The 24,552-nt window shown below is 40.0% G+C and overlaps 1 protein-coding gene across 1 annotated transcript; it reads left to right on the plus strand.

Moving 5' to 3' along the window:
* Positions 1–2,643: 2,643 nt before the first annotated feature.
* On the plus strand, positions 2,644–3,651 carry LOC128735668 (amyloid protein-binding protein 2-like). The gene has a single exon (XM_053830153.1). The coding sequence runs from the start codon at positions 2,644–2,646 to the stop codon at positions 3,649–3,651; it is 1,008 nt and encodes a 335-aa protein (XP_053686128.1).
* Positions 3,652–24,552: the final 20,901 nt, after the last annotated feature.

Genomic DNA, 24,552 nt, shown 5'->3' on the forward strand with positions numbered 1-24,552 from the left:
TTCCCAGACAAGTTTTGATGTGCATGTCGCCGACTTTAGAGCGTTTAGAGCTGCTTGGCTGTCTGACATGATGCATATATTTGAATGTCTATAGTTCCTGCGCAAGCACACAGTCGTACATTCTATAATTGCTTGTATTTCAGCTTGGAATACAGTTGGCCATCTGCCCATAGAAATTGACATGTCTATTCCTGGGCCAGTCACTCCTGCTCCAACTTGATTGTCCATTTTTGAACCGTCTGTATAGAAAACTGTCGAGCCTGGACGAAGATCGGGACCACCATCTTCCCAATAATCACGTCTAGGCTCAAATACCCGAAATAATTCGGCTACTAACAACTGTAGAAAGATTGGCACAGCAAGGGGACGTTGTCAAATCGGATCGTAGAGTGAAAGTTCAACCGCAGCACAGTATTGCAGTTATAAAAAGATTATTTTCTAAATTTCCCGATTGTGATTAGATTTAGGAATACAAATTTAATTTGACAAATAAATTGATTTACTGAAACTTTTATAAAATTATGTTTAAATGCATCTGGTTAGAATTACAGTGGCAGGAAATAGCATGACCTCACACAATCCGATGAACAAACAGGTGAAGTTAATGATGAAAATTCCGAAACGTTTTCCAGACTTTATCATTGTTCCTGGCGTACTTCTCAAGCACAGATATCAAATTTGTATAGGTTTAAACGTCGTAAAGAGATTTCGACCTACAAGGGCAGGGGGTTTTGTTGCTTTTTTGACGTAGGATAATGCTTTAAGGGATTGATGAATTACTGAAATATATTTTAGCCAGTTTATCTTATGAAAAATATTTTTTTGACGTAGGACTACGTCTTACGGCAAGTTTTGAGATAGGGTGTCATTCCAAAAAATCGAAAAATGCGAGCGTCACGAAAAATGAAAGGTTTTGAGCACTAATAGCTTAGCGGTTTTCCAATCGATTTTCAATATTCTTATACCAATCGATCGGAAAATCTTCTAGGAATTGACTCAAATGAAGAAAAGTATGGATTCTTGATGTTGAACTATTGAAAAATTGAAAATAATGAACCTAGGTTTTACCAGAATTCTCGCTTCGTGATTGGTTGGAAGATTCTTTGCGATAATCTAAACCTATACCAATTTGATATCTGTGCTTGGGAAGTAAGCCAAAACAAGTGACCAAGTTTCCTCATTTCAACAAGATTTCTTAACACCGCGGTTAAACCTAGACCATTTTGATGTCCTTGCTTGGGAAGTACGCCAGAAAGAGTGACAAAGCCCCCTCGTGCCAACATATTTCTTACGAACGCGATTAAACCTAGTCCAATTTGATGTCTGTGTTAGGGAAGTGTGCCAGAAAAAACGACACATGTTCGTTGCCCCAACAGATCGCAAATTCTTTACTGCAAGACGATTAAACCTCGGCGAATTTGATATCTGTGTTGGAAAATTTTTCTACAGCTGTAGTGTTCGGTTATAATACGACTCTGTATGAAGGTGAAATTAGTCCTCATCGATTCTGCCAATTTCAAAAGCAGTTTTTTTTGTTTGAATTCGGTTTATGAAAATACATTCGTTGTGTTCAGATTGGCAAGAAGAATGCAGTATATACATTTTTGTAAACACAATCTCGCTTTTGGGCCGAAAAACTTCTTCCGAAATTGGGCTTTGCGACAAAAAGTCAATGACTGCTAGTTTCCCGTGAATACGCATGCTTACTGTTTCATTAGAAGTGTATTGAAAAGATGTGCTGTTGATAAAATAGGATTGAATTGGTAAAATCCCTTCCCGGTCAACACTGAATGTAACATAATGTTGCTGTTACGTAACACAGAAGCAACATTGTAATGTAACAAAGTTATCAAAATTACAATGTTACTTAACAGCAACATTGTGTTACTTTCAGTGTTGACCGGGTAATTACTATATGTTTCCTTGTGTAATGTTACAAAGTTATCAAAATTTGACGTTACATTTAAATAAAAAAAATGGTAGCATTGTTACATTAAAATGTTACCTGTAGGTTATGTATCAAAACCATTAAATGTGTAACATTCCAACTTTTATCAAAATTTGACGTAACATTTAAATTTTAAAAATGGTAACATTGTTACGTTAAAATGTTACCTGTAGGTTATGTAACAAGAACTTCAAGTTTTTAATGTAACAAACTTAATGTTATTGTTACATAACCTACAGGTAACATTTTAACGTAACAATGCTACCATTTTTTTATTTAAATATTACGTCAAATTTTGATAACTTTGTAACATCACAATGTTACTTCTGTGTTACTTAACAGTAACATTGTGTTACTTTCAGTATTGAACACCGTGTGTTCACCACAGAGGTGCTGGACAAAAGGAGACTGCAACCCCCCCTTATTATGCTAGCGACATGGGTTGAGTTATTTTTAGACACAAATTGTGCCTCTTCCTTCGTCTACTGTAGAACTACCGACCGAGAAGTTTAATCTAACTTTGTTTTTACTGGCGGGACGACGACACTATGCAGGCCCTTGCGACTTACAAGGCACTGCGTGTGACGTTTGATACTTACCAAATGAAACCGGTATATCGATACTTAATATTTTTTTTGAAAATTTTTTGGGAACATCCGTACGCGTTTGTGAAATTAACAACATGGCTCCTTCGGATGGAAAAGTGGACCAAGAACTTTGTTTGGAAGTTGGTGGAGAAGTTTTGCTCCCTTATAGCATCGTCTCCCACATTGGAAGATCAGCTTTGTTCCTTTACTTGTTTGGAGTTCGGAATGCTGCTTGTAGATTCGGGTTGGTACACCGAAGCCGTCGTTTTGTTGAGAGAATTGAGAATACAGTCCAAAGACCAACCAGTTCATGAGTTGTGTATCCTGCGTACGCTGCTTCTAGCGGAAAGTCTCTCCAGTCGTCACGAGGCATCCAAGCAGACAATTCGCGATATAAAAATACTGCTACCGCAAACAGAGAATATCCCGTCGAGTACGTTGGCTGATGTCCACAGCGCCATCGCGGTAAGTCTTTTCGAACAGTGCGAATTCGAAGCAAGTTATCAGCAGGGATTGTCGGTGCTGGAGCTGCTAACGGACTACAGCGATCATGAAGTCATAGTTTCGGCATTACGACAGTTGGCTAAAGTCTGTCTCGCTCGTAGACAACTGAGACGAGCTAAACTTTTAATAACCCAGGCAGTCAGCTGGGCGTCGCACAATTTTGGACCGATGAGTATTACTTACGCAAGGGCACTAGAAGATTATGCCTTTTGCTTGTTGACGATGAGAGCATACGGCGACTGTATAATGGTTCATTCGGAAGCCAAAGATATCTATTGTAATGCTTACGGATGCTTTAGCTTGCACCCGGATTTGGCAATGGGGAATCTGGCGTTCTGGTTGTACCTCGAAAGCCGGCAGTACCCAGAATTCGGTTCAATTGAAACCTATCTGCAGTTTGTGGTTGACTTGGATGCAAAAGTCAAGTCGGAAGTAGAGCACCCCGAAGAAAGACAAGCGGTGGCTTGCAGACGTATTCGGCTACTAACAACTGTAGAAAGATTGGCACAGCAAGGGGACGTTGTCAAATCGGATCGTAGAGTGAAAGTTCAACCGCAGCACAGTATTGCAGTTATAAAAAGATTATTTTCTAAATTTCCCGATTGTGATTAGATTTAGGAATACAAATTTAATTTGACAAATAAATTGATTTACTGAAACTTTTATAAAATTATGTTTAAATGCATCTGGTTAGAATTACAGTGGCAGGAAATAGCATGACCTCACAAAATCCGATGAACAAACAGGTGAAGTTAATGATGAAAATTCCGAAACGTTTTCCAGACTTTATCATTGTTCCTGGCGTACTTCTCAAGCACAGATATCAAATTTGTATAGGTTTAAACGTCGTAAAGAGATTTCGACCTACAAGGGCAGGGGGTTTTGTTGCTTTTTTGACGTAGGATAATGCTTTAAGGGATTGATGAATTACTGAAATATATTTTAGCCAGTTTATCTTATGAAAAATATTTTTTTTAAACGATGATTCTACAGTTGATGAAGGGACGGTAAGGGAAAGTAATGAAGGAGGATTTTGACGTAGGACTGCGTCTTACGGCAAGTTTTGAGATAGGGTGTCATTCCAAAAAATCGAAAAATGCGTGCGTCACGAAAAATGAAAGGTTTTGAGCACTAATAGCTTAGCGGTTTTCCAATCGATTTTCAATATTCTGAAGAAATGAAGAAAAGTATGGATTCTTGATGTCGAACTATTGAAAAATTGGAAATAATGAACTTATGTTTTACCAGAATTCTCGCTTCGTGATTGGTTGGAAGATTCTTTGCGATAATCTAAACCTATACCAATTTGATATCTGTGCTTGGGAAGTAAGCCAAAACGGCCAAGTTTCCTCATTTCAACAAGATTTCTTAACACCGCGGTTAAACCTAGACCATTTTGATGTCCTTGCTTGGGAAGTACGCCAGAAAGAGTGACAAAGCCCCCTCGTACCAACAGATTTCTTACGAACGCGATTAAACCTAGTCCAATTTGATGTCTGTGTTAGGGAAGTGTGCCAGAAAAAACGACACATGTTCGTTGCCCCAACAGATCGCAAATTCTTTACTGCAAAACGATTAAACCTCGGCGAATTTGATATCTGTGTTGGAAAATTTTTCTACAGCTGTAGTGTTCGGTTATAATACGACTCTGTATGAAGGTGAAATTAGTCCTCATCGATTCTGCTAATTTCAAAAGCAGTTTTTTTGTTTGAATTCGGTTTACGAAAATACATTCGTTGTGTTCAGATTGGCAAGAAGAATGCAGTATATACATTTTTGTAAACACAATCTCGCTTTTGGGCCGAAAAACTTCTTCCGAAATTGGGCTTTGCGACGAAAAGTCAATGACTGCTAGTTTCCCGTGAATACGCATGCTTACTGTTTCATTAGAAGTGTATTGAAAAGATGTGCTGTTGATAAAATGGGATTGAATTGGTAAAATCCCTTCCCGGTCAACACTGAATGTAACATAATGTTACTGTTACGTAACACAGAAGCAACATTGTAATGTAACAAAGTTATCAAAATTACAATGTTACTTAACAGCAACATTGTGTTACTTTCAGTGTTGACCGGGTAATTACTATATGTTTCCTTGTGTAATGTTACAAAGTTATCAAAATTTGACGTTACATTTAAATAAAAAAATGGTAGCATTGTTACATTAAAATGTTACCTGTAGGTTATGTATCAAAACCATTAAATGTGTAACATTCCAACTTTTATCAAAATTTGACGTAACATTTAAATTTTAAAAATGGTAACATTGTTACGTTAAAATGTTACCTGTAGGTTATGTAACAAGAACTTCAAGTTTTTAATGTAACAAACTTAATGTTATTGTTACATAACCTACAGGTAACATTTTAACGTAACAATGCTACCATTTTTTTATTTAAATATTACGTCAAATTTTGATAACTTTGTAACATCACAATGTTACTTCTGTGTTACTTATCAGTAACATTGTGTTACTTTCAGTATTGAACACCGTGTGTTCACCACAGAGGTGCTGGACAAAAGGAGACTGCAACCCCCCCTTATTATGCTAGCGACATGGGTTGAGTTATTTTTAGACACAAATTGTGCCTCTTCCTTCGTCTACTGTAGAACTACCGACCGAGAAGTTTAATCTAACTTTGTTTTTACTGGCGGGACGACGACACTATGCAGGCCCTTGCGACTTACAAGGCACTGCGTGTGACGTTTGATACTTACCAAATGAAACCGGTATATCGATACTTAATATTTTTTTTAAAAATTTTTTGGGAAAGGAGGGGAAAGAGTTGAAAGGAAGGGGGGGTAATAGGTAGCTACGCTTAACAAGTTGTCGTTGTGACTCCTATCTTTTGTCCAATGCTTGTTAAGCGACAATGACAACTTGTTAAGCGTAGCTACCTATTACGCCCCCCCCTTCCTTTCCACTCTTTCCCCTCCTTTCCCAAAAAATTTTCATTACTTTCCCCTACCGTCCCTCCATCAATTGTAAAAACCATCGTTTCAAAAAAAATATTAATATTAATGCCTGACCGCATTTCAAGGTCAAAGACTAAAACACGAGTTTGGTCAATATCGATACTTGTCAAACTGTACCAAAATCTGCAAAAATAACGGAATAGTTAAAGTTTCCACCACTATAGGTACTACCACAACTATTCGAGCATCTACCCTACATGAATTAAAAGGAATCGGATAATAAATGATTTGGAATCTAAATGTACTTTTTTTTTGTCGATTATTTAAAGAACAAAGATTGGTGACGGAGGCCTGAATGTATGTAAAGTCTCTAAAATACTATGCGAATTGACTATGTAGCTGCTAGCAAAAGCGCTTGCAAGCAAATCGTAAACTGCGTGAGTTTATGATCAGCTTTTAAATGCACTTGCTAGCAGTTAGTCAATTCGCATAGTATTTTCGAGGCTGTACATACATTCTGGTGGCAAGTATTATTGAGGTGTCACAGTTAAGTATTTTTTGTGACGTTACAAAAACATTTATATTGTTACATAACAGAAATAATAGGATTGTTACATAGCAATGGCAATAATGCAACGTAACGTTACATTGCTTTAATGTTATTGCAATGTTACATAAACATCGCAATGTTACATTGTAATGTACCAATGTTATGTAAAAAGTGGAAAAGCAAGTTCAACCGCAGCACAGTATTGCAGTTATAAAAAGATTATTTTCAAAATTTCCCGATTGTGATTAGATTTAGTCATATAAATGTGATTTGACAAATAAATTGATTTACTGAAACTATTGAAACTTTTATAAAATTATGTTTAAATGCATCTAGTTAGAATTACAGCGGCAGGGAATAGCATGGCCCCACAAAATCCGATGAACAAACAGCTGATGTTAATAATGAAAATTCCGAAACGTTTTCCAGACTTTATCATTGTTCATGGCGTACTTCTCAAGCACAGATCATAAATCATCTCATAAAGAGATTTCGACCTACAAGGGTAGGGGAGTTTTGTTGCTTTTTCGACGTAGGACTACGTCTTAAGGCAAGTTTTGAGATAGGGTGTCATTCCAAAAAAATCGAAAAATGCGAGCGTCACGAAAAATGAAAGGTTTTGAGCGCTAATAGCTCAGCGGCTTTCCGATCGATTTTCAATATTCTTACACCAATCGATCGGAAAATCTTCTAAGAATTGACCCAAATAAAGAAAAGTGTGGATTCTTGATGTTGAACTATTGAAAAATTGAAAATAATGAACCTATGTTTTACCAGAATTCTCGCTTCGTGATTGGTTGGAAGATTCTTTACGATGATCTAAACCTATACCAATTTGATATCTGTGCTTGGGAAGTAAGCCAAAACAAGTGACAAAGTTCCCTCATTTTAACAAGATTTCTTAAAACCGCGGTTCAACCTAGACCATTTTGATGTCCTTGCTTGGGAAGTACGCCAGCGAGAGTGATAAAGCCCCCACGTGCCAACAGATTTCTTTCGAACGCGATTAAACCTAGTCCAATTTGATGTCTGTGTTAGAGAAGTATGCCAGAACAAATTGCACAAGTTCATTGTCCCAACAGATCGCAAATTCTTTACTGCGAGACGATTAAACCTCGGCGAATTCGATATCTGTGTTGGAAAAATGTGCTACAGCTGTACTGTTCGGTTATAATACGACTCTGTATGAATACGCATGCTTGCCGTTTCATTAGAAGTGTAGTGAAAAGATTGAATTGGTAAAATCCCTTCAACGTGGGAAACCATGGATAATAAAAACAATCTTTAATTTCAGTAAGGTAGCAGGAAAGCAATAGTTTGTGTTTTTGATTTTGTTAAATTGTTTTCAAATGCACAATCTTTTGAGAATTGAACGTACGAAATGTTACTACTTTGATAAATGTTACATACAACGCATGTAGCATGTATATATGTTGCATGTAGCATGTATACATGAAGAATCGAATGATTACAAGCATGAATACATGCTACTATCACTACAAAGAGACTTACGTAATCCTGCGTCACCTATATATGCGGTCGTGTCTTGTACACAACCCCTCTGATTTTTTTAACCTTTTTGGACTATACAAAGCCAGGCTTTGAAAAAACAAAACACAAAAACCTAATTATTTTGTGTAAAGAATTCCACAGAATTGAATAGGGTTGACTCAGTTTAGTTTAGAGCGAGATCATCATCGCTTCGAGGTTCATAGACTTCAGCTTCTGAAGCAGCGGAACGGTCGCTACGTAGCTATGGAAATACACGCAACGTTTTGCAAGTTAATTTCTTACTAACCTTAATACAACAGATATACCGGAACGTCCAGATTGGCTTAAAAACATTCAAATGTTGATCCAAGAATTTGTCTTAGAAAATCCCGTAGTTGAATACATCATTTGCCACACTTCTATATTATTTTACAATTTATAAATTACCAGTTTTAGGTTCCGGTAGTACTCTAAACGGAAGTTCCGTAGTATGGAGCATGAACGAATGCTATACTGTATAATGTATTCATTCTTACTGACTCAAAATGAGATGGCAGCAGCAGATTTCGTTTTATTTCATCTGTTACTTATGCCGTGAAAAAGTAATCCCACTGCGATCTGGAATATTTCCGGGAAAATGGATCCAAAATTTCCTAATATATTTTTTCATTGAAGATCAATCTAAGGTGGTTCTTTGAAGACAAGTTGTATAAAAATCGATCAAAAAATAGTAACGATAGAGCCAAAAGTGTAACGGCAAGTACACTAATTTATGAAGTCCCGACGTGAACGTAAAGGTAAAAGTAGGTATACAATAAGGCCGAACCTACACAATTGCGTAGGTATAAAAAACAATGTGCATAAGTAAGTTGTAAAAGTTATTTCCCGTAAATTTTTAATTACATCAATTAGAAATACTTATTACCAATAATTTTTTATCTAAGCAATTTCGAAATACGGATCCAATAAGAAAATACGACAGATAAAACTTTTTGTTGTTTTCACAAGATTTTGAAGACCAGACAATAATTAATCCAAGCACAAAAGAAAACTTCTTTTCAGCTATTTTCTATTTTTTCTACGACTTACGATGTTTACACAAGAGATTGGTGCCATATATGTAAAAGTACGACGTTTAGAAAGGAAAGGAAAAATTTTTAGAAGCAGTCATGTCTCACCTACACAATTGTGTGGGCTCGGACTTAAAGGGTTAAAAAAATATATAAAAAAAAATCAGAGGGGTTGTGTGCAAGACACGACCGCATATATAGGTGACGCAGGACTACGTAAGTCTCTTTGTAGTGATAATAGCATGTATGTATGCTTGTAATCATTCGATTCTTTATGTATACATGCTATATGCAACATAAATACATGCTACATGTGCTGCATGTAACATTTATCAAAGTAGTAACATTTCATACGTTCAATTCTCAAAAGATTGTGCATTTGAAAACAATTTAACAAAATCAAGAACACAAACTACTGCTTTCCTGCTACCTTACAGAAATTAAAGATTGTTTTTATTACCCATGGTTACCCACGTTGAAGGGATTTTACCAATTGAATCCTATTTGATCAACAGCACATCTTCTCACTACACTTTTAATGAAACGGCAAGCATGCGTATTCATACAGAGTCATATTAAAACCGAACACTACAGCTGTAGTACATTTTTCCAACACAGATATTGCCCGTTTCTGTGGTAACAAAACGTGCTGCTCACTTTTTTGATAGCTTGAAATCGTCGCAGAAAGAATCTGCTTGACTGTATGTAAGTTATAAGTGTATATTATGCTTGTCTGGCACGTAAGCTGTTGATTTACTTGACAAAATAAACGATATTTTTCCCCGCGGCGATTCCGGCGATGGTTTCGCTCGCGACGGTTATAATTCATCGCGTACGAAAGGGTGGGAAATTGATAATATCGAATTGGCCTAGGTTTAATCACCTCGCAGTAAAGAATTTGCGGTCTGTTGGGACAACGAACTTGTGTCATTTTTTCTGGCATACTTCTCTAACACGGACATCAAATTGGACTAGGTTTAATCGCGTTCGTAAGAAATCTGTTGGCACGAGGGGGCTTTGTCACACTTTCTGGCGTACTTCCCAAGCAAGGACATCGAAATGGCATAGGTTTAATCGCGGTGTTAAGAAATCTTGTTGAAATGAGAGAACTTGGTCATTTGTTTTGGCTTACTTCCCAAGCACTGATATCAAATTGGTATAGGTTTAGATCATCGCAAAAAATCTTCCAACCAATTACGAAGCGAGAATTCTGCTAAAACATAAGTTCAATTTTTCAATAGTTCCTAGTTGGTGTAAGAATATTGAAAATCGATCGGGAAACCACTAAGCTATTAGGGTTCAAAACCTGACCACTTTTTGAGAAAGATTTTTTGGAATGACACCCTATACCAGCTACCTTGCTGAAAGACGTCCTTCGTTAATAACCCTGTTTCGAAGCATGGTTATTTTTGACAGTTCGATGGTTATTCTGAGAGCCAATGAGATATGCACAGGTGAGGAAGGAAACTTCGATGTGTTTTACTGATTTTTCCTTATTTTTTACCAATGTATGGATGCGTATCGTGTAACGAATTTGTTCATTCAACCCGAGTTGAAATGAGATGAATTTTATCTATCAAATAGGAGCAAATGAACACCAAAAATTGATCCAGTTCCAACCCGGACTGAATAAACAAATTCGCTATTACAGAAACATATCTTCATCCTCACCTTATGTATGCTCTCATGGAGTAAAACAACGATCAATCTGTCAAATATGAAACGGTTCGCATTCTGAACTGATTTTAACCACTCAAGGAGAAATAACCATCGAACTGTCAAATTTTAACTAAAAGATAAAAATTTCGTAAAATGGTTCACAGCCTTAAAATTCGAATAAAAAATTGCATAAATTTTTAACTTCGCGTTAAAACTGGCTTTCGTGTAAAATTTTAACCGAAGTTAAAAAAATTCGGCAAATGGTTCACAAATGGTCTTAGTTTTTTTCGGGTAGTGAATACATGATATACGAAATGCACCAACCACCAAGTCTGGTAGAGGTATACCACCATAGTACGAACACCTTTGCTTCGTTTAGCGTACTTTTTATCGAAAGATAGGTACGTACCATCGAATCAAAATTTAAGGTTTTAAAGCATTGTTGTATTATGCTTCATATTGCATGAAATTGGCAAATTTGCATACACTATTGAGTAAATATATATTTTAGTGGTATTGATTTAGTAAATCAGTTAATTTTTAAATTTTTTATATCAATGATTTTGCCCTTTGTGAAGCTTGGAATGAATCAAGTAAAGTGTTGCTGGAAAGTATACGTACTATCAAGGCAAATGCAACGGGATGGCAAGGTTGTCATCTCCCATATATTTGGTACGTAACCGACATCACTGGCACTGGCACCCGAAAAATCGGTTGTTTACCCTAAAGCAATGTTAATTCGGGTAATGAACCTTAAGATTGGCTTTTCTGTTGGGGAAAAATAAATGCTTAATGCGAGAAATGAAGATTCAGGCAAACTGAAAATTCTTGATATTAGGCCAAAAATATAGACTTAGCGAAGGTGAGAGTCGAACTCACAGCTCCCAATCTCTATTTGAGCGTGTTGTTTAACCAATTACACCACTAAGCCGTCTATACTCTGTGGTCTTATATCAAGGTTTTGTTATGACGCTTGCCTGATTCTATCATTCATTCGCACATTTATCCAGCGCGAATATATTTTTTTTGTTGACTGTATGTGTTGCGACCGCACAGATTGATAGACATATAGCTTTTCGGTTTGCGCTTAGCAACGTTAGTCGATAACCGTTCGAGCCAGCGGTTACATGTAGTGTGAGGATTGGCTTAAGATTGGCTGTACCTAATGATGGCAGTTTAAGTAAATTAAAGCAGTTTAATGCAATTTAAAGAATTTGTTTGCGGTTTTGTAATGTATTATAGATTGTATAACATTTTTCTGTTGAATAAATGGAAATACGGCGATATAAATATACAGTTTCGGTGAAAACGGACTGAAAATAGATGTTCGTTACGCTGAAATCCTAGCGTGCCATCCCGTTGGGCAAATGTACGTATTATCGAGGGTACGTACTATGTGGTACTTGTGAGAAAATCTACGCGATAAATTATTCTCAACCTATTCGAAAAGTATGTGTGGAATAAGGCAAACAAAACGATACTAAATCTAAAGTAAAAGGAAAAAGCTATGTAGATAGAAAACGAAAGGCAAAGGAGTCCCACGTCACATGATTGTGAGGAACGTGCTGCTCGAGCCAAAGATGCTGATACCCACGTCGACATGAGGGATTGCGCTGTAGTTAGAAATTTTATTAGGCAAAATCTATGCCTATAAAAATAGATTTCTGTCTATCTGTCCTACAGAGACTATAGGTTGCAGACGCGACAAGGCACTCAAAAACCGCTAAATTTTGAATCATAACGGGAGTTACCGTCATTTGTGATGGTACTCTCCGTTTTGATTCAAAATTTAGTGGTTTTTGTGTACCTTGTCGCCTCTGTAACCTACAGTCTCTGTAGTCTGTCCGTACGTTCCTTATAGAATCAAAAACTACTGAACCGATCGGCGTGAAAATTTGCATATAGGGGTTTTTGGGGCCAGGGAAGGTTCTCATGATGTGGGTGTTGTTGGAGACAAGATTTTTTTCTATGGTGAATTGAGACCCCTCTCATCTTTAGGAGGGGAATAATGACCCCTTCCCCCTTTAAGAGGGGGGCCTTCCATACAAATGAAATACAAATTTCCTCAAAACTTGAGAACTAATCAAGCAAATGGAACCAAATTTGGCATGTGGGGGGTTTTTGAGGCAGGAATTTTTTTATGATGGTTTTTGAGAGCCCTCACCCCTGTGGTAGGGGGATAAGGACACTCGTACAAATAAAACTCGAGAAATTTTAGACTATTTCATAAAACATTAGTCAATAACAAGACCACCAAAAACTATCAATTATAACATTAGATAACTCAACGCGAGACGGCCACAGGCCGCGAGTGTTGCCGGCGACCTGCCGTCGGAAGCGCCGGCCACTGCGGGGGGCAGCCCCCCGTAGAGATCACCTCTATCTAGGTTTATTTATTTTCCTAGATCTACTGACCTCTATTACTTTCCTTCAGGTGGGTCACCCCTGCGAAATGGTACTTTCTACGAAAAGATTTTCCGTGAAATAGTACATCCCGCGTAAGGTTTTTCGCGAAATTGTATTCTGCGAAACTCTATATTCCGCGTTATGATCACCCGAGAATTGGTGTTCCGCAAAATGGTATTCGGCGAAATGGTTTGTAATGATGGCGAATATTTAAGTGCAATCCGCTTTTATTTTTATCAGGCTAAGCAATGGGGGGAGTGGTTTTCTACTTTACTGTGAGGAAAATTTGTATATTAAAACATGCATGAACTCCCCAGAAACCTGCAAAATTCAAGATTGCGAGAAAGGTCATCCGAGATTCACGATTTATGTACAACACCGTTTAATTTGTAGCCTGAAACAAATCAAAATGTGCAAAAATGTGTGCTTACCTGATTGAATCCTTCGATAGTATTATCAACCGCGGAAGATAAAAAATAGGGTAGCTCACCCTAAGTTGGCCTTAAACACAAATCCAAATATTGCTAAACCGGCAACTGAAACTGAGATCTGCACAGGATAGGGATAACGTGTAAACAGTTATCAGTGAAACCAATTCTTGTGAGTAACCAGTAATTAATTTCAAAATTTAATTTGACGAAAATATATGTTATAGTTTGAGCGATACCGAAAAATAATCCGTTGCTACAGAAAATTGGTTCGTTTCCGAACAGCCTTAAAGCAACACTTAATTAAGTGTGTATACCGTTTCGCTTTACCGAAGTAAGAAATAAAGTTGCAAATGAATTATATCAAAACTCTTAATCTGGATAAACATGACAAGAGCCCTTCTGTGGGATGTCCGAAAAATCTCCATTTCTTAGTTATCCATTCGATTTCCATGTAACTAGAGTAAAAACCATATAACTAGAGTAAACACCAGATTAACAGAATGTACAAAACTTATGCCGATGGTCTTCTGTTGTTGCTGTCAGAGTCCCCATTATACCGCGGGTGAAATCGTTGAACAACTTCTCAACGGCAATTACCTCTTTCGTCGACCTGCGAGCAACGTGGTGATGATAAACAATATTCCCAGCCTCCGTATATTAGAAGGGCGCATATCGAAGATTTATGGCAGCCGCACACATCCAATCGCTGGCAGCAGCCATTCATCATCCAATTGTCCACACCTTTTCGCTTATCGACTGGTGGAAATCTTCCATATATTTATTTCATTCCTACATCATGAGCCGACGCAGACGAGACTGTGCTTTCGAACCTTCGGCGGCCACCAGGAAGGAAGCATCATGACACAATGAGTTCCAAATTGTTGCAGACGTTCAGCAGAAGGATGCTGAGAGTAAAGATTGCTTCGTTTCCGATTTTTACTGGAGCTCCATCGTTTCTCAATTACAATTACTTGTGTATCACAAAGTCGCATATCGTTGGGAATTCTTAGCAGAACTAGCATTGTTGGTACTGTGAGAAATAGAGTCGGAACACATACATATAAATTTTGACAAATGCGCACCATACTTACTAACGTCACAATAAAGCTTAAACCTCGTTGCAAGATTGCAGATTATAAATTACCCCCACTCATTGCATCGCCGTCAGCAGTATCAGCGTTTGTGGTACAACACTCAACAGTTTCTCTCTATTAATTTATATACTTGGACTCGAACTGAGCCCCAGTCATCATCGTACCTAGATCGGCCCCAAGTCCAACCTCATTGACTGTAGACCGCCAACTTCGATACGGGATTTTAATTGAATTGAACTTTACTGGTGGTGTTGAGTCTACTTTCTCCTCTTTGTCGGCAGTGAACGGAAATTGGAGACTTTTGGCCTCGCCAGAGGGTCTCCCTGGTGCCAACGGGAGGCCATATTTTTCTATCGCCAGGCTATAGACATTCGTTCCTTTTCTTTTTTTATATCCTGCAAAGCTCAAACGATGCTACACTCTCGCTCTATTGAATGCAGGATTTGGCCACAGGCATTGCTATGCCCGGTCGGTGCCAGGCAGTCTGCATCAGTAGTCACACACATATAGCAGCAAACATAGATCGCACAGAAATGCATTCATATCGATATATCACCGAGCATTAGGGTATCCGCAGTTTCGACTTCCCAGCCCCACTTTGGGTTTTAGGGTGGTATCGAAGTTTCACCTTCCTGCTATTAGAAACTAGCAATTAAATTTTCCATCACCCTACTACTGCCAGAGCATATTTCATTCCGTTATTTCTCTTCGCACATAGGCCGACTGGACCGTAAATGTGATGATTCTGGCCGAGAGAATGATGAAATTGCAGATAAGAATTCTGCTACAAGGCTCATGTGTGGCACTGGCACTGACAGTCAGGGTTGCCATATGTACTGTGCACCACACACGGTAGAGAATGAAAACTATCTATGACAACTTTCAGTTATTTGTTTGAACAACCTGTTTAATGTGTATAAAAAACATCGATTATTTCTATTGTTAACTTAAATAACACAATTTTAGAAAAAAAATTCAGGCTCTTTTTTCTAATCAAGGGTATTCTGATCCAAACATTGTTAAACATATGTTCATCAGAAGATTAAAGTTACGGAAGAGGAAACACTGAATAGAAAACATAAATTAGTCTGTCAACGCTTATTGCAGCAGAGAAACAAAGCTTTCGCAAAGCCTCGTCTGAACGGCACCAATGGCGACGGTAGTCATTGAAAGTTTCTTTCTTTTCAGCAGAACTATCAGTGAAAACAGTTTCCTATATCTATCCTATATCCTTTCCTATATCTAGTATCGGTCGACAATAAGACCACAACAAATTCAATTCAATATTTGCTTCGTCCAGCAGAGGATTTATCCTTTCTCTATATGTATAGTGCGCACAAAACTTTGTACGAAACAATTTGCTCTATATTCTCAGTGGTCAATTATATTAAATATTTATTTCATTTCTCAGTATGCCCGAATAAAGGTCAAACATCTATTCCCAATCCTACATACGTATTAATGGAAACCAAACAAATTGCTTAAATGCTGTCAAAACTGACGACAGTATGAATAACGTTACGTAGGGAACAATTTCTGTTGCTCATATCATAAGTTGTAATCGTTTCAGAGTTCCTTGTTGATTATTTCCTCGCACTGCGAGGCTCACAGTGATTTTTGAAATATGCTAAAATATAATCGCTTTATTGAAGTAGTGAGTTTACAATAAAGAAATCAACCGCACAGTTCGGAAAAGTATAACCATCATTAGTCTTGCAACGAAAATGGTTTGAGGCCAGCAGGCCAGGCACTGCCGTTAATGTTGTCACCTGGTTTTATTATCAGAATGTACGAGGACTGAGGACTAAACTTGATAACAACTTTCTGTCAACAACAATGCAATTATACTTACAGAGACAGGATTAAATGCCAGCAGCAATTTACTGCAGATTTTTGGTACCTCGAACAACGTTTCTCGTTTCGACCCACTGTAAGCAATGATGAGCGTAGCTTCGACGGTACACTGATGGCTGTTTCCGAACGGTATAGTTGTTCCCACATTGACACCTGCAACGGTAAAAGGTTAGAGCAGGTGTGTGTCTCTGCTGCTATACGGAGCCGTCGTTTCCTGGTGTTATATCTACATTCCACCAGACAAAAGCCGGTCAGTTGATTTAATAGAAGAACACATCAACACTAGCCGTGAACTCTGCGATAGCGCTTCTCAAGGTGGCATTGTCCTCGTGTGCGGCAATTACAATCAGCCCCACATTGTATGGCGTTCATCTCGGAGCGAGAAATGTATACGATAGCTGAGTTTAATATTATTTCCGAGATGGCTTCAGAAGAATAGTCTACCTTGGGGTCGATCACAGTATCAATTTGAGCGATAGAACCCGAGTAGGAGCGAAGAGCAAAATAATATCAAAATGTGTTATGTGCACTGGGCATAAAATAGACCCCACAGTGGTTCACAGCCTCTTACCTAGCAACTCCTACCCCTACCTCCTCGTGGTATCAGCCGGGATACGAGCAACCTCGGTGGAGATCGGGTAACCAACCCCGGTGGAAACCAAGGTCGTATGCTGACAGGGGAGGAGGGCTCCTTCGAGCTACGTTGGCCCTCCGGCGATACTGTGGGGTTGGTTGCGGGCTTTGCAAGCCTGAACCACTAAAAAAAACCAAAGCAATGGTCTCCGGAAGTAATAATAATAACTCTAATCGGAACAATCGGCAAAGACCCAGGCGACGAAAATGGGCTAACGTTTGGAAACTAGGAACATGGAACTGTCGGTCCCTAAATTTCCTCGGAAGAACCCACGTGCTCCCTAAAGAAGTGAAGAGCCGCAAGTTCGACATCGTAGCGCTGCAGGAGGTATGCTGGAAAGGAACGATGGTACATACGTATAGAGATGGTCATACCATCTACCAGAACTGCGGCAATACACACGAGCTGGGCACAGCTTTTATAGTGATGGGCGAGATGCAGAAGCGGGAGATCGTGTGGTGGCCGATCAACGCCCGAATGCGCAGATTAAGAATCAAGGGCCGATTCTTCAATATAAGCATAATTAACGTGCACAGCCCTCACCTCGGAAGTACCGATGATGACAAAGACGAATTCTACGCGCAGTTGGAGCGTGAATACGACCGCTGACCAAGACATGATGTCAAAATTATCATCGGGGACTGTAATGCTCAGGTTGGTCAGGAGGAGGAATTCAAACCGGTGATTGGACGGTTCAGAGCCCACCCGCAAACGAACGAAAACGGCCTAAGACTTGTCGACTTCGCCGCCTCCAAGAACATGGCCATACGTAGTACCTTCTTCCAGCATAACCTCTACCGTCGGTACACCTGAAGATCACCCAACCAGACAGAATCACAAATCGACCACGTTCTGATAGATGGTCGGCACTTTTCAGACATTATCGACGTCAGAACCTATCCGGGCGCTAACATTGATTCGGATCACTACCTAGTGATGGTAAGGATACGTCAAAAACTATCTGTTGTGAACAACATACGATACCGCCACCCGCCACGGTATAATCTAGCGCGACTGAAGCAACCGGAGGTCGCCGAAAACTACGCGTTATCTCTCGAAACCGCGCTGCCGGAAGAGGGTGAGCTGGATGAAGCCCCTCTTGAGGACTGTTGGAATGCCGTGAAAACAGCCATTAACAGCGTAGCGGAGAACGTCCTAGGCCGTGTGGCACCGATTCGACGTAACGAATGGTTTGACAAGGAATGCCAGCAGATATTGGCTAAGAAGAACGCAGCGCGGGTACAAATGCTGCGTAGAGCCACCCGTCAGAATGTGGAGCGATACAAACAGAAGCGGAGGCAGCAAACCCGACTCGAACAGTTGTACCGCTTTCACGACACTCGGAATTTCTATCAGAGACTCAATGGATCTCGCAAAGGCGCAAAGGCGAAATGTGCAGAGATAAAGAAGGAGGTATCTTGACTGACGACCGTGCGGTGATCGAAATCTGGAAGTAGCACTACGATAAACACCTGAATGGCGTGCAGGCGGAAACCATGATGGCGGAGGAAGCGATCGCATTGGTGCAGCAAGCGACGAAGATGTGCCACCCCCATCGATAAGGGAAGTTAAAGAAGCCATCCAGCGGCTGAAGAACAACAAAGCAGCGGGAAAGGATGGCATTGGAGCGGAACTTAACTTATGATTATCAAGATTTGGGATACGGAACGACTACCGGAGGAGTGGAAAGACGGGGTTATCTGCCCTATCTACAAGAGAGGTGATAAGCTGGATTGTGAGAACTACCGAGCCATCACTATCCTGAATGCCGCCTACAAAGCGCTGTCCCAAGTCCTCTTTCATCGACTATCGCCAATAGCCAATAGATTTGTGGGAAGTTACCAGGCCGGCTTCATGGAGGGTCGGTCTACAACAGACCAAATCTTCACCCTGCGGCAGATCCTCCAGAAGTGCCGCGAATTCCGAGTCCCCACGCACCACCTGTTCATCGATTTCAAAGCCGCGTATGATAGCGTAAACCGACAACCCAGCAAACATTTTCGTACGTATATCAAAGTAACAAATTTGATTTATGTACCGATATATATCTGGAAAAATCGCATTCGATGCACGAAACCAGCATATGCGTACTGTTTTGGAGGCGATATACGTACTGCAAGTTATATGAAAATAATTCACATTCATAAGTATTTGTATACGATGAAATCCGACTCAACATGATTAGTTCCATAATGCTATACAATTCTATGACGAAAATCGTATGTGAATCAGTTACTATCATTTTGTACGAATAAATGTAAACTAGGGTGCGCTTTATTAAGCCTTATGTACGATTTCGAGTTTGTTTAGCGATATTTAAGATGATTTTCACACATTATTATATGATTTGTGGTTTGCTGGGAAGAGCTATGGAAAATTTTGGACGAAAACGGCTTTCCGGGTAAGCTTACTAGACTTATCATGGCTACGATGGATGGGATCCAGTGCTGTGTGAGAATCTCGGGTGGATTGTCGGACCCATTCGAATCTCGCAGGGGACTTCGACAAGGAGATAGTCTTTCTTGCCTGCTATTCAACAATGCGCTTGAAGGTGTTATAAGACGAGCGGCGATCGAAATGCGGGGCACGATTTTCAATAAATCCAGTCAATTTATCTGCTTTGCTGACGACGTGGATGCTGTCGGCAGAACATTTGAGGCGGTGGAAGATCAGTACACCAGACTGAAACGCGAAGCAGAGAAGATTGGATTGAAGATAAATACCGTCTAAAACGAAGTATATGCTGGCAGGCGGAACCGAGCGCGACAGGGCCTGCTTGCGCAGTACCGTGGTAATCGACGGGGATGAGTTCGAGGTAGTCGACGAGTTCGTATACCTTGGCTCGCTGGCAACAGAGGACTACAATACCAGCCGTGAGATTAAAAGACGTATTATCAGCGGAAGTCGGGCCTACTACGGACTCCACAAACACTTGCGGTCGAACAATTTGAGCCCCCGTACAAAGTGCATACTGTACAAAACGCTAATTAGACCGGTTGTCCTCCACTGGAGGACACTGCTAGAAGAGGACCTACGAGCACTCGGAGTTTTCGAACGGCGGATGCTAAGAACCATCTTTGGCGGAGTGCAAGAGAACGGTGTATGGAGGCGAAAAATGAACCGCGAGCTCGCGCGTCTCTACGGCGAACCAAGTATTCAGAAAGTGGTTAAAGCTGGACGGATACGTTGGGCAGGACATGCTGCTAGAATGCCGGAAAACTATCCTGCAAAAATGGTTTTCGCATCAAATCCGGTAGGAACAAGACGAAGAGGGGTACAGCGAGCGAGGTGACCAGGTGGAGCGAGATCTGGCGAGCACTGGGTGCCCGCGGAACTGGAGATCAGTTGCCATGGACCGAAACAGATGGAGAAATTATACCGCGCAGGCCTTGTCGTATGACGTTAGGCCAATTAAGTAGGTAAGTAAGTTATTTGAATAACAAAGCAATAACATGACTATATTCAGAGTTTGGAATAACATATTTTAGTATTATTAAGGTATTGAATAACAAATGCAGTAGCATATGAGATATTAGTTAGTAATCTTATTATTAACTGACTGGTCGAAGGTGAGTTGTCTATGAGGAATAGCAGATAGACTTGAAAGTTCTGAATTATTCAATCGACGATTTACCTATATCCTGTGGTTCTTCAGGGGGAGGAGAGATGCAATACCTGTCGTAGATTTCTTGGGGTTTTCCCTCGCGATTGATTTCGGTTGAAGCATACCTACTTGTTGAAAGTGTCCTCGTGTCGGTCGTCTGATCCCAGAGTCTTCGATGATTTGGAAGCCGGATTAGTTGTCTCCTTTAGGGGTGATCGGCATGTTCCGTCTTTGATTGGCCTAATTGGATCGAGGTCTTCATTTTTGTGACGTCGTTTGGTGTTCTTCAGTTCCGGAGAATCGATTTCCATTTCACAGGATTCAATTTGTTGCTATTTCTTTTTGAGTTGCGCTACTTCTTTTGTCAAGAATTCTAGTAGTTGGCGAAGCTGGGAAATCTCTTGGTCCCTCTCTTCGAGTTTTTTCCATTGATCAGCTATAACTGGATCCAGTTGTTATTCTGTACGATGCGAGGTTTCCTTACGAGCTTCAAGCCATCTTCTGGCTTCCGGAAAAGATACGTTCTCATCGACTTTAATTTTGATCACTTGAATTTCGTTATTTTTCGCGTCGCATTTCCTCGACCTGGCGCTGTGCGGACCATTACAAATAACACAATGGGGGTCAGCTGGACAAAGCACTGTTTCTACATGCTCTCTTGAGCAAATCGGGCATGTAATTTTACCATCACAAGCCGACGACATTGCACAATGCCAAATCGAGTCAGCAAGTTACATCGACATCCGGGATGTTGATGAGATTCTGTCTTGGATTCAGGGGAAAACCATGGTGGTTAATCGTAGGTAGTGGAGATCTTTGATTTCATCCCTATGTTTTGCAGGACCGGCGGACATGGAACAATAAAAAATAAATAAAAATACAAAAAATGTTTACCAAAATTTTTTATTTGGTCGGATTTTATTTCATCTTACAAGGAATATTCAACATTATTTTTATCAGGTTCTTACTTCATTGCTTTATTGGATTTCTCTAAACCGAAAGCAGGCCATTTTCGAACATACATTCGAACATACGACGTCTGGCTTATTAGACCAGCGTCATACCTCGGAGCCAACTGGGAGGCCATGGTACTTTGAGCAATTATGGCAATGACGACTTTTGATACGACTTTCTTTTGGTACCTTGATCCACTGTTTGTTTAAAACCAAATTGTTTTCCAACACTTTAGGTGTTTTACGAAGTCTGACTTTCATGATGGTCTAAAGCTCAATCAAAAAACGACATTATTACCTCTACACTAGTCTCCAGGATCCCTCAGGAAAGATAGCAGGGAAAGATCGTGATGTAGGACTGTGTGGAATGCCAAACCAAGAACTTTTTGGCAAATTTATCCTCAATCAATCAAAGCTTAGCCGGCAAATGCTTTGAGTCCACCTTTGTTTATATTTATTTATATTTGTAATTCATCTGACTAATGTTTACATGAAGTCTAATTACTATAACAGATTAGAGGCTTTTATCTTCTGCAAAAGTTTATGCGAAGGCTCATTGAACTCAAATAACTCTTCAACGAACTGGTGTTTTTCGACTGATATATATGTATCTAGTGATTGGGGTTTTGGCCGTTCAGTCATTAAATTATAGTAGACGCTAAATTTTACTTTATACGCCAACGTTTCGATCTCGGATTTGGATCTTCATCAGGGCTTCTATAATGTGTATTTTTATTAGCTGTTGCCTGAGTTATAATTTGTTTGTTACTTACTTGAAGATCTAAATCCGAGATCGAAACGTTGGCGTAAAAAGTTAAATTTAGCGTCTACTATAATTTAATGACTGAACGGCCAAAACCACAATCCCTAGATAACTCTTCAACTTTCAAAAAGGTTCTAATATATGCGGTAACTGGTTCATTATATCCGAAAACAGTACGATGGAATGGAGCTTGTAGTAGGCCAATAGAACGTAGAGTCCGTTGTGAAGCATGAAAATCCAGTAATGACAAAAGCCTGGGAGAATCGATTTCACCGTGGATGACTTTAGCTACGAATACAGCCTGCTGGGTTCTTCGTCGGTAGTCTAACGAGTCAAGATCAAGTAAACGACACCAATCTGAGTAAGGCGGGAAAAACCAGATGCGAACATCGGTTGGTTATCTTCGGTGTTCTGCCGCTGGCTGGGCTACGTGGTCCCCTTTGAATAACTTCACCAAAAGGAACACCACCGAATATTGGATTCCCAGGTGTTTTCCGTTAGCCCAGTTAGCTCCGGGGTACGATGATGGTCTAACAAACCAGTCGTCGTAGATTCGAATCTCATCTGGGCGGTGCCGCTATTGAGTCAATAGGATCTTTACGCTAGCCCGGTAGTTTTCCTGTACTCTAATAATCGGCTGCGAAGTCTGTCGATAAAGAAGGGTAAAGTTCTGAGCGACTTTTATATCCATGGCATTGCTTTTATGTTTTTCAATCCATCTGGGGGACGCAGTTGCATTTTCCAAGACGGCACTCATTATTTTTTGGTGGATTTCATCATTTTACATGCTTTAAGTATGTAAAGCTAAATCATTACCTGGATTAAATTAATCCTTGAATTACAAACCTGCTGAAAGATTGCAAACTGCTTCGAATATTTAGTATGTTATTATGAAAACATAATAACCTAACATATTATGTGCGCAAGAATTTGCTATTACCGGAACCGGCAAAAGCCGTTCCTTCGCAGCATACTGCTGTGTACCTATACAATTACAAAAGCTTGCTCATTGTGAAATATTCTCACGCGCAACGGAGCAAGGCTAATTAAACCGGGTATAATCCTACGTCTAGTTGGAGTCCTACCAGCATACAAACCAAGCTTTGGCAATACCACCGACCGTCGTACCCCATGCTGCCCCATGCGGTCGGTCAGTCAGGCCAGCAGCGCCAGGTGGTTATGCAAAGGATCTCTGTTATTGCTTTCCGTTCCAGTTAATTTAAGGTGCGATTAATTTTGCAACCTTAGACTGAGCACGGCCGGTTGCTGTCTGTTCTGGTTGCTGGCTTGGGGTTAACGGGTTTCTGTTATTAAACTTAGGGATTAGTCTGATTTGTAGAGTGGTTAGCAGATGATAAGATTTGTAATTGATTCTAGAGTTAAGTTGACAAATAGTCCAGTCCAGGCTTTGCACACGATAATAAATGTTTCCTTGATGCACGGATTTCCATTCGAAATTTTCAGCTGTACAAAATGTACCATTATACAAAAGTACAAAATTCAATCCAAAAATCCTCTTTTAGTGCCACTCAGACCGGAGCCTGAACGGCAGTCAAATTAATCAATTCAAATCCCCTTTCTAATACTTCCGGTGTTATTTCGATCGATCTATTTGAAAGCAAATGGCCCCGTGTGATTGTTTGCTTTCAATTTCCTCTGCATTTTATTCAGGGTTTCACTGAAAGCTTTCACCATTCAGGGCACAACCAGTGCGATGTTGTATCTCTACACTATAGTGATTGCCAAATGAGGATTCTGAATGCCTATAATGATGTTCCGTTTGAATGTATAGTAGTTCAACTCACCGGCCAGACCCCGGTTCCATCAGGGTTCGGACGTAGGAAGCGACATACCGCACCGGAATGGCAATTTATGGAGGCTAATTTATTAGCCAGGAGATAATTTTATATGGCCAGATCGAGAAATGAGACTCATTTGTTTCCGCCAGTTCTTCTCTATCGTTCGATTTGGATGTGCATGAATGGAAATCGAACCGAGCCGAGAACCGTGAGCAGGCAGGCGACTGACGCGACGGAGCCAAAGTTCGAAGCTTTTGTTTACCATCGCCGCGTTGCGCTGGCTGGCTGG

The sequence above is a fragment of the Sabethes cyaneus genome, chromosome 2 (genome assembly GCF_943734655.1).
Source record: "Sabethes cyaneus chromosome 2, idSabCyanKW18_F2, whole genome shotgun sequence".
Taxonomy (NCBI): domain Eukaryota; kingdom Metazoa; phylum Arthropoda; class Insecta; order Diptera; family Culicidae; genus Sabethes; species Sabethes cyaneus.